The sequence below is a fragment of the Lacerta agilis genome, chromosome 15, assembly GCF_009819535.1.
Source record: "Lacerta agilis isolate rLacAgi1 chromosome 15, rLacAgi1.pri, whole genome shotgun sequence".
Classification (NCBI taxonomy): Eukaryota; Metazoa; Chordata; class Lepidosauria; order Squamata; family Lacertidae; genus Lacerta; species Lacerta agilis.
Window position 1 is genome coordinate 30,970,222 of NC_046326.1, and position 11,690 is coordinate 30,981,911.

At 45.5% G+C, this 11,690-nt stretch overlaps 1 protein-coding gene across 2 annotated transcripts; it reads right to left on the reverse strand.

The window, feature by feature from the left end:
• Positions 1–525: 525 nt before the first annotated feature.
• On the reverse strand, positions 526–11,162 carry LOC117060156 (putative methyltransferase DDB_G0268948). Of its 2 annotated transcripts, none has more exons than XM_033172319.1 (6): positions 10,985–11,162; positions 7,445–7,605; positions 5,892–6,105; positions 3,221–3,321; positions 2,641–2,778; positions 526–954 (listed from the first exon to the last, which is right to left on the reverse strand). In XM_033172319.1, the coding sequence occupies exons 1-6, from the start codon at positions 11,093–11,095 to the stop codon at positions 864–866; spliced, it is 816 nt and encodes a 271-aa protein (XP_033028210.1). In that variant the 5' UTR covers positions 11,096–11,162; the 3' UTR covers positions 526–863. The 2 variants fall into 2 exon arrangements, with proteins under 2 accessions (XP_033028210.1, XP_033028211.1); XM_033172320.1 differs by lacking the exon at positions 526–954 and adding an exon at positions 2,021–2,047 and having other exon boundaries at positions 2,608–2,778.
• Positions 11,163–11,690: the final 528 nt, after the last annotated feature.

An 11,690-nucleotide genomic window follows, 5' to 3' on the forward strand; every position in this document is an offset into this window, starting at 1 on the left:
CCATACCGTGGCTTCCAGCTACGGGTATTAAGAAGCATTTCTGCCTCTGACTGTGGTGGTACAGCATAGCCATTGTGGCTAGTAGCCACTGACATGGACATAGTAGTCAGGATTTTTGTTAGGGGGCGGGCCTTTTGTTGGGTGGGGGGCAGAACCTCAGTTAGCCATGTATTTTTATTGATTGAGGGGGCAGCTGATGTGATTTGTCATGTCTATTCTTGCATCGGGCATTTGGTATTTAGGTTTTACACTGGATTGGATTTTTAAGGTTTTGTATGAATGTAAAATCAAAATGACAAACACAACCAAACATGATCAAGCTAATGAAACATAACAGAAGCAGTAGAGAGGTGGCATTTTCCAAATAGAGAGCAGGTGACGTAGACAAATAAAACCAGCAATAGAAATTCAAGATTCATTGTGGATTTTTATTTTTTTTACTTGTCTTATGGTCATCGTTTTAAGCTGATTTCATTTTATGAGAGTTATATCAGCCATAAACGAACAACAAATAAAAGTAATTAATTCACTATTCAACTCAGTTCTGTTTTATTACGATACCAAATGAAAAGATTCTTAACACGATAAACTTCAGTGCACATGATTCTACATGAGAGGAGTAGATAAAAGATGACAGCGACCTCCAGTTTCAGAGGTAGCCACCACCCAGTGACCTTCAATAGATGAATGGGGATTTGAACCCAGGACTCCTGGCCCTTTGATAGCATCTTGTTCCCACTCTCCTTGAAATCAATGGAACACTGGAATCACAACCTGCTGTCTTCATGACTGATAGATCTGGGGTGCAAATCTGGCTTTCCTACGCATGTGCCCTGCCCTGTGCATTTAGACTGACATTCCTCTCAGGTGCTCTTGCAGCCCAAGATGCAAATGTTCCTCGTGCACAACTCCAGCTGGGTATCCCGAGAAGAAACGCCCATCGTCTCCAGAAACCTAGGGGAAGGAAAGCAAGAGAGCAGAAATCAGGGTTCAGTTCTGGGATTGATTGAAATGAAAACAATTACTGGATGAAACGCCTCCAATGTCCAGAGCTGGCAGTGCTCAATCTTTTCATGGTTCAAACTGCTTACAAGTTGTCTTTTGACGGCAGCCAGGCGCATAACGGCAAGATACTTGGAAGAATTTGGGAGGCTGCCTCTTTGACAAACTGGTACAACAAAATGCGGCAAACGGCAGGTGTGGGGAAATGGGACTGATGACATAAAGCTGGCATAAGGTTTGAAGCACAGCATATGCATGGATTAAATGAATAGCTGGCATCTGGCAACACTTCTGACTTTGCCACTCACATGCATTAGCGGAGATTCCTGCATTGCAGGGGGTTGGACTAGATGGCCCTTAGGGGTCCCTTCCTTTTTAAAATAATTTTTAAAATTTGATTTTTAAAAAGTATAAACATGTAACAAAAAAATCCAAATATTGAGATTACTCTGAATCTCCTGACTTCCCCCACCCATCCCTTCCATGGGTCCTAATGATAATATTTACAACTGCATGTCAATACTTATCAAAATTTTCATCCTTCTAAATTATACATACTTTCCATTACTTTACAAGTGTGATTAAAATCTTGCTAATGTTTTAACTTGCTTACAGTGGTCTCGTAGATAAATTACAAACTTTTCCCATTCTTTCTTAAAGTTCTTGTCTTCTTGATTTCTGAGCTTGCCAGTTAATTTTGCCATTTTGGCATAGTCCATCAACTTAGTTTGCCATTCTTTTCTAGTCACGGTTATCTCTTCCTTCTATCCCTGGGCTAATGGGGGGGGGGCGTCCCTTCCAACTCTACAATTCTGTTATTCTACATGGGAATTCTTTGAATTAAAAATTACAACGTGCATATTGGAGCTGGATTTTCATCACAGGAAAAAATATGGAAATCCAAGCCCTTCTGCTTTGCTGGCATCTCACACTCTTGGCTGAGAACAGTAGCATGCCATCTATGAAAAGACATGCAACATCACAGGCTAAAGACTTCAATGCGACTCTCCTAGCGGACTTAACCATGGTTCCTTGGCCCTTCCACCATGGGCGTACCCAGGGGGGGCAGCAAAAAAAAAGAAAAAAAATCAAATGGTTATTGGCAGCCTATAAGGGGGGGAAAAAAAGCTGGTCTTTCTCCCCCTCCCAAAATCTCAATAACAATTGAGCTCTTCCGCTCTTGCCGAGGCAGTTGGCCACTCTCTCTCTCTCTCTGTGTGTGTGTGTGTGTTGCGCCGGCTGTTTCCCCCTCCCTCATGCTGACAAAGAGCTGGCGTGCCTATCAGAGACCGGATCCTAGCCTGCACCCTGCTTGGTCAAATGGGGATGCAGGCTGAGACTTGGGCAGTGTCAGGGGGCGAATTCATCGTTGCCGGGATTCATCGTTGCAAGGGAGCTTGGCAAACTGAGTTCCATTGCATGGTGAGTAGTTCCTTTCGCGATGACTGAGGATCCTGGGAAACTGAGGTTTTCAGCCATTTGGGGCTTTTTGTTGGGGGGGGGGGAGTTTTTCTGTTTTTTGAAGCTGTTTTTGTTTTTGAACCTGAACGACCATGGCTTGCCCCCCCCCCAGTTTTGATCCTGGGTACGCCCCTGCATTTCCACATTTGGCTTACTCCAGCTAACAGATTTTGTCACCTTCGCTCTGTGTTTTGGAGGAGTGATTTCGCCTCCTCAGGCTGGACTTCCAGATAAAGTCGGTACGGCGAGAATGACTGGAAAAATCCTATTACGTCAGCAACGCTCATGGGAATTTTATCAAAAATATCCGTCATCCTGGAAAGAAGCAGAAAGCTTTAGGAGAAGTGTGGGGCTGAGTTGAGAGTACAGAAATCTTTTGACTAAGTTCTCTGATCCAGATCGACAGAAGTGGTGTCAATCATATGTATGTTTGCTCAGGAGTGGCTGTTCAACTTAGTGACTATGACAGCATTGTTCTGGACTTCCTAATTTGTACTGTATTTGTTTAGTTACAAAAATATTTGTATGTTGCTGTGTCCTAAAAATATATCAAAGCCGTTTACAGCAACAAAACCATACAACCATTCAGTAAGTTGGTAAAAAAAAAAGTTAAAAACAGGTATAATTTAACAACTGTGGATGCATTCTTAATAGTTTGCATAAGCTTGATGGAATAGAAGTTTTTAGCAGGAGATTGAAGAGATTGGCATGGCTAGGTCCATGCACCGCATTGAACAAAAGGGACCGATCCACTCACCTCTTCTTCTCCTGAAAGGGCAAAGAATCAAAGATTTCTTGGTAATCATTCTCAACTAATTTGATCTTTTCATTCCTAAAGGTGAAAAGCTGGTCTTGGGTCTGGAAAAGAGAAAGAGAGAGAGAGAGAGAGAGAGAGAGAGAGAGAGAGAGAGAGAGAGAGAGAGAAGGGGGTGGGAGGGAAGACACAGTCATTTCTTTTATGCTTGCAAAATCTCACTGTTCAAAGCATGCTGCATAAAAGAGGATGTTGAGCTGCTAAAGGTGCAGAAATCCGGAGTAAAAAAATGGTCAACATGCAGATACTCCCTATACGGAAAGACTAAAGGCATTGAGGGAAATGTGTGAGGTGTGGCCATTTGACGGCTGGGATCTGTGAAACTGGTCCTTTCACAAGTGTCACATAACATTCATTCAGCACTTACAAGAAATCAATCTTTTATTGTGGCAGCACTTAGGAACTCCCTGCCCATTGATATATCTGGCTAAAAAAATTTTCATTCCCACATGCCTACCTAAGTTTTAGTAGCTATAAGTGTTTGAAATGGTCAGTTTTATTTATTTTACGTAACATGTTTTTAATGTTTTTTAAATTGGTACATGTATTTCAAATTATAGTCAGACCTCGGTTCCCAAATGCCTCCATTTTGGAATGTTTTGGTGCCCAAACGCCAAAAAGCCGGAAGTAACTGCTCTGGTTTTCAAACTATTTTCAGAAGCTGAACATGCTACATGGTTTCTGTTTTGAGTTTCCCTATTGTATTGAGGCTTCTGCTTTCAGTTTTCGGTTGTCGAATGGTCTTCCGGAATGGATTATGTTTGACAACCAAGGTTTGACTGTAATATTTTAGAAACCATCGAACCATCCTCTGCTACCAATGTTATGAAAACTTCCCGCGGGGGCAGGTTGAGAGACTGACCCCCAAGGCGGACGAAGCTTCCGTGCCCTCTGGCTTCAGGAGTCCAGGGGCACAATGTAATATGCGGTTGTTCCCAGTTTGAAAACAACACACACACAAGCCAGTAAGGCTAACACCTACTTTATTGTAGATAAAGAGCAGAATATATATATATCTGCGTAGCAGCTCATAATTCAGAGCTGTCTGTTAAAGCGTCCAGCATCTCCGATGCAAAACAGAAAGTAAAGTACATTTGTAAATTACAATGACATCACATGTGTGGAATGATTGTTGGATTTCCCACAGTGTGAAACATGACTCTTAGTCAGGAGCCTCGCTTCTTGCAGCTCGGCTTGTACTGATATCACAACATTTTAATGCTTTTCTAGTCTGTTTACCGGTAAATATATTTTTAGCCTATATTCACAGCATTGTGTATTCATAATTCTGTATTGCCTTTACAAGCCTCTGTAAAGACATGAGAGGGGCCCCTTTCTGGGAAGCCGGCCAGAATCGGCCGAGGTTAAAAGATAAGCGCACAATGTGCACTGTCTGGGCAATACAAAAATAGCACCCGGCCTGTGAGACAGGAGAAGAAGGACCTTGAAGCCGGAATGTGTCTATTAATATTAAGCCTTATGAGTTAGCCTTATTAATCATATTATAAGCATCAAGTTTGTTGGAGTATTTTATGTATTGCTTTTATTGATTATACCTTTGTATTCTAAAGCCTAATGCAATAAGTTTATTGCCAGTTAATTGAAGTTATGCTTTCTTTGTTGATTGGCAGTCACAGGTGTTATGAATAGACTCAATCTTCAATAGACAATAGGGATCTGTGTGCTCACTAGCTAGGTTCTATGTTGCCACCTTGGAGGAAGCTTGCCAAAAACAAACTCCCTTTACATTCTCAGACAGGAGGGTGGGCTCTGGGAGGCCGGATAAGTTTCGATTTCCGATTTCCTAGAAGTCACCTGATTTCCCGTAAAACACATGTCCTAATTATGAATTAAGTTTCGAATTCCTATTGTCATGTATAAAAGGAATGCACGCTAGTCTCTCAGCGTGCAGTCTGGTGAATTATTCCCCTGCACCTTTTGCTTTGCATATGCAACCCAAAATAAACCTGTTGTATCCTGCATGGTGTTTTGCCTCTTTGTGTTCATGTTCCTGCACTTAAGAGCCTAGGAAGGTCCTACAGTATACCACTTGGAGGTCTTTTGTTTTATGTGGTAAGTGTGTGTGTGTGTGTGTGTGTGTGTATGGAATATTTTAATTACTGAGTGGGGGTTGTTAAAAGTGCTGAAAGTCACGGTGCTATGTAGAAACAGGCTTCAAAAATATTACTGTAATAAACTAACAGAAAATAGCCACACAGCCACAAATCTTTCTGCATAGGAAGGCCTTAAAACTTCTCCAAAAAACGTAAAGCAAGCTGACCGTAAGTGCTTCTCATGGCAAAGATTTCAGAGGGTGGGATGAATTTTTCTTATCCCCTTCATGTCCTCGCCTGGGCCCTGAAATTATATTCTTTTCCATAGTGCCAGTGTTTTGCAGGAGGGATTAAAATGCATCCAGGACTTGTAGGTTTGTGCAATTAACATAGATTGAAGGACTCTGCTGTCCTTCTGCAGGAAAGACACTTAAAAAACAACAACAATCCCACAAACATTTGAGCTAGGATGGAAACTGGCAGGGATGGCCCTGAAATGTGTGGTCTGAGGGCAGACCTCAGGTCCGAGGTCTCTGGGCAGGCCTGTGCGATGGGCTGACCTCTCTGAAGATCTCAGTTAACTCGTCTGTACAGTCTTTGTAACACAACTGCATGTCCGAGTTGTAGGAGCTGAAGACCACACAGCCTGACGGCTTGAGAACTCGTTCCACTTCCCTCAGAAAGCGAGGCCCGTCAAACCAGTGGACGGCCGCGAACGCCGTGACCAGGTCCACAGAGCTGTCTTCGAAAGGGAGGTCTTCGGCAGGGCACACCCTGTGTGAGGAGATGGCAAGGTGATTGTTCTAAGCCTGCTGGATCAGGCCCAAGGCCCATCCAGCCCAGCACCCTGTTCTCACAGTGGCCAGCCAGATGCCCCGATGGGAAACCCGCAAGCAAAACGCAAGACGAGTGGCGGAGGAAGCCGCTCGGGTGCCTGGGGTGGCGTGCCCAGGGGTGGGGTAGGCCACCTGTGGAGTGGGGCAAGGGCGGGACAAGCTACCCATAGGGGCAGGGCGCACCATGGGGCCTCTGGAGTCTGCCTGCCTCCTCCCACTCAGCTGCCCTACAGCTGGGGGGCAGTGCAGAGCCTGCAGGCGCCCAAGCCACTGCGTCACTCCCAGGAGAGACGCGTGGCTCAGGCGCGCTGCAGGCCCCGTGATGAGTGCCGCCCGGCATTTTGTCAACCCCCCCCCCTCAGTGGTGACACCCGGGGCGGACAGCCCCCACCGCACCCCCTTCCTTGGCCCCTGTGCAAGACTCCTCTCCTCTTCTGTGGTTTCCTGTAACTGGAATTCAGAAGCATTGCTGCCTCCAGCTGTGTAGGCATAGCACAGCCATCGTCATACTGCCCAACATTTCTCCGATGAAAATAGGGATGTCCTATTCCATAATAATATTCCATAATCATTGTGTTCTTTATACCCAACCCATCTGACTGGGTCTATCCAGCCACTCTGGGCTGCTTCCAACATATATAAAAACATAATAAAACAATACACATTAAAAAAATAAACCCAAAACCTGTCTCTGGAAAACAGGGACGTTTGGAGGTTCTGCATCGTGGCTATTAGACATCGATTTTAATATACTTTCATATTTTAATACTTATTATCTAATTTGTGGAGTAATTGGAAGTTTCTGTGTGCACAAGCATCAGAACATAAGGAAAGCCTGCTGGATCAGACCAATGGCCCATCTAGTCCAGCATCCTGTTCTCACAATGGCCTACCAGATACCTGGGGGAAGCCCACAAGCAGGATTTGAGCAAAACAGCTTCCCTCCTGAGGCTTCCAGTATTCAGAAAAACTGGCCTTCACTCTGCCAACCTTGTAGGTACAGCAGAGGCATCGTGGCTAGTAGCCCCTGATAGGCCTCTTTCTTAATTTCTTTAGTCTTCGTTTAAAGCCATCCAAGTTGGTGGCCATCCCTGCCTCGTGTGGGAGGGAGTTCCATAGTTTAAATATGCACTGCATGAAGCAGTGTTTCCTTTCGTAGGTCCTGCATCTTCCAACATTCAGCTTCAAGAGTTCTAGTTTGATGAGAGAGGGAGAAAAAACGTCTTCCTGCCCACTTCCTCTTTGGCCATACACATGCGAGGTCAGCTCCTACTTACAGATAAGAGACATTGGGCGGTTGTGGAACTCTCCTGGCCTCCTCGATCTGAGCTTCACTGATGTCTGTCCCGACCACCTTCTCAAAATGTTTTGCCAGCATCCGAGTGCTTTGGCCCGAGCCACAACCCACGTCCACTGCCAGCTGCCCGGGGCTCACTCTCTGAGAAAAGATAGCAACACATCTCAGATATGCATCGCCAGGTCATTTTCAGCAAGGCTGGGGAACCTGTGAACTCGCACCCACCAACCCTAGTGCTGTTGGGACAGTACAGCCCCCTGTCCTCCCCAGCCAGCATGGCCAATAGGTAGCATGGATGGGAGTTGTAGTCAAAGGAACAACATCGCGAGGGGCACGGCTTTCCCACTTTTGACTTACCCAAAGCCGTACCCATCTAGGTCCGATACATGAGCAGTTTTCACTCGAACACAGTGAAACCAGCTGTTAATTAACAGAAAATGTTGTGGGCTGTGTAGTGTAAGACCAAAAAATCCTTGGTTCTGGAGCAGGGGTTTTTGGGAGAGAAGAGAATCATGGGAACTATGTTATGGGAAACTGACCAAAGGTTGCCCTGCTAGGAGTTTTACGACCGGGAGATTGCTGGGGGTGTGAAGATCTCAGCTACAAGGAGACATCCTGACTCCTGATAAGAACTAGAGAGGGCCAGCTGGTGATTGTCAAGCTGGTGGGAAAACTAGGGAGGAACACATCAAAAAGGTTGCAGCTGCCTTTCATCCTTGGCAGGTGAGAGTGATGACCAAGAGGCGCTGATTGGCTAATTGGATTAAGAACCTGGTTTTCTATAGGATGTTGATCGGGATCCCACGTGGCGGGAATCCTTTATCTGCCCCAGCCTTTTGAAATGCAAGAGAGCTCATTCACACCTGACTTAGACTGCTGTGGCGTCTGGGAGCATCCAGAGAGATGGGGACCTAAGAGGAACTTAGGATGGCGGCCTTTTGTCAGCTGGTCGCCTGAAGAATTGCCAGTCTTTCTGATGCAGATGCAGCTAAGTATCAGTCCTTGCCGGTTAACGGAGAGGGAATTAGAGAAAGTCTTTTAGGCTAGCCTAGTAAGAATGTTTTTGTTTTTCTTGCATGTATCTTGTGTTGGGAATTATACCTTATGTACTTTTAGTAACTTTTGAATAAAATGTTTAAAAGAACTTTTGTTCTGGTTTTCTGTTCATTCCTATGTTTGCTTGGCTAAATCCAGGTCTGCCGCTTGGTGCGTTACTTTAAAGGGATAATCATTTGTGGCTCTGTTTGAGCTTGGGAAGGCTATGAGCTGGTGCACAGGTGGAACGGCCCTCGCGTTCTGCTCTGTGGCCACAGCTGGGTTTCCAAACTTCCAGAGGGTGGTGGCAGCAGAAAAGGTCTGTCTTGACTCAGCTGGAGAGCTGGGCCAAGACAAAAGAGGAGTAATTCGGGTGCTCAGGACGCCGGCAGCGGGAAACGCTGAGAGGCAAGAGGGTGCCCGAATACTACAGGCTGGTTGGACGCAGAAGAAGGGTGGGAGGAATCGGCGGGAGGAACCCCAAGGGAAGAATGCTCAGAGCCCGGAGAGTGGTGGTTGCAGAAATCTGAGCTCTGAACATGATCTGATTTACTCGTACAACCCAATTCGTGACTTACCTGTGATGCTTTTGGGGTGGTCTTTGGCTAAGGAGTTGGGCAATTTCTAAAGTTGTTACACAACTTTGTTCTGGGTCCTCTCTCGCCTCCTTGCACAGTGGGGTGATGGTAACTGTGTCGCAACAGAAAACTGCTTCCTTCAATTGGTTCCTGCCTTCACTCCTTCTTCTCTGACCCTTAATGGACTTCAGGGATACTGGGTCCCTTTGATGGGGAGTCGGCCTGTAAAAGCCAGCCCCATTTTCTTCTTATATCACTGCCACCCCCTAGGCACACTACCAAGAGGTCTAAGACCTTTTGCTAGAGTTCTTATGTTTGTTTGTTATGAAGAAGAAGAAGAAGAGTTTGGATTTGATATCCCGCTTTTCACTACCCGAAGGAGTCTCAAAGCGGCTAACATTCTCCTTTCCCTTCCTCCCCCACAACAAACACTCTGTGAGGTGAGTGGGGCTGAGAGGCTTCAGAGAAGTGTGACTAGCCCAAGGTCACCCAGCAGCTGCATGTGGAGGAGCGGAGACACGAACCCGGTTCCCCAGATTACGAGTCTACCGCTCTTAACCACTACACCACACTGGCTCTCCCACACCACACTGAATATGTGTTTACCCTTAGCCTTATGCCTGCTATAAGTTTTCACAGAAGAGGAATAATGAAAGATTGGTTGTTTACAAGAAATGAAAGAGACAGAATATTTACTTCGGGCAGCAAAGTGACACTGTAGAATCGTAGAGTTGGAAGGGACCAGAGAGGCAGCAGGGCCTTGTTTTAGGCTGCTCAGCCTCCTCGTCTAGCAGCTGACGCAGGAGGTAGCGCAGCCGCCGCCGCCGCTTTTCCTCATGTCCTCCAGCCAGCCCCCAGAGCTTCAACTCCAGATATTTTGGTCTGGATTGGAGAGAGAGGAGGAGAGCTGGAGAGCAGGGGAAAGCAGACATTCAGAGGCCTTTTAGAGGATGCTCCCCACTTTGCACAATTTCACTTATGTTTGTGGGGCCCCCAGAACATAACCCCCACATAAGTGGGGGGGGGAGTGCCTGTACTGTTATATACCAATGTTAGGTTATGGAAAGGGAAGGGGGTCTTCTAGAGGAGTCATTTACCATGCTATTTCACCCCTAAAGTATTAAGAAGGCCAGGAAGCCTTCCAGGACATCTTCAGGATAAAGACTAGTGTTATAAAAATTAGGTTCAACCCCAGAAGGGAGTCCACGAACCCGGGGGAGAGCCTTAGTAGGGCTCCCCACCTCTCAGGAGCACTTATGAATAAATAGAGACAATACAAAATCTCCCAAAGCAAGGCGGTAGCCCTTTATTAGAACTGCTGCAGCAGGGTGTCTTGCAAGCAAAAGACCCCGAACAAAGGCGCGCAAGCTCCTATATTGACTTTTGAAATTGCCCCCCTCCAGCTCAAGACCACCCCTCCATACATTAGAATTACATCACAAATTGGGAGGCCCTCTTGACCTCCACCAAAAACCCATCAAGTGAAACAAAAGGTATTTACATTTCCCTATATCCCAGCCAAGTTAATCACACCTTTTTGTCTGACACTCAGATATCAGGATGCCAGAGATTATCACTCAGGCAGAGGGCTGCTGAGTAGCTGGAGGGGCAACCCCCCCCCTTTGTTCCTGAGACAAAGAAATACCGGTACTTGGTCAGTTGGGAGTCAAAATGAAGTGAGGCCTGTCTGTGCTGTTTTTCAGACATGTGGCCTTATTTGTTTTGGTACATTAATAACAATTATTATATATAAATAAAATACCTTAAAATTCTTACAACACTAGTATCAGAGTCAAGAAAGTTCATAATGGAGATCTCATTTTATATAAAATTATGTCAGCCGTACGAATGCAATGATCTACAGCTACTGTACAAGTTCAGACTGACACACACTCTTATGTTCTTACCTTTTTTTCCAGGTACGAGAAGATCACGCCCTGTAGGTTCTCCTGCGGGGAAAACCTGTATTTCTGATAAAAAGCAGCGTGAGCCCTGTCCTCAAACAGACGAGTGGCCATGGTTTCACGGAGCACAGCTTGCAGCTTCTGCAAGTTCCTAGGGACACTGGTTTGCCTTTGTGTTTTTAAAAATGTTTTAACAGAGAAGTAATTTTTTGTAGCGCTTTTAAATGTTTAACAGAGAAGGAATGTCCCCTTTTCCTATAACGTAATGTACTTTGGCACCGGAAAGAAGCCTGCCTCTTTCAGAATGATGATTGTGCAATGCTAATTATTTAACAGACTTGTTTTTCTGCAGCCAAGGAGCAAAGGATTCTAGGGCAGCCTCTACTCACCCATCCCCAAACTAACTCTTACATTCGCCTGGCTTTAACTTCCATTTGTCACAGCTGCAAGCCTGCAGCGAAAACAGGCTTGCTGGTTTTCGGTTTTTATCCCGGCTTAAAGAGGCTTCCTGCTAAAGGATTCTGGGAATTGCAGTTCAGCGAGGCTGCTGAAAATTCTGGAGGGTTTTTTTTTGCCTCCTTCCTTCCCTTCCAGAACAACAGGTCCCAGAATTCCGTGGGGAGTAAATTAAGTCAGTAATATGGATTACAGGACAAGTTTAAGGTCTTGCTATTGGTAACATCGAGAATGTCCTAACTTGTTGTACACA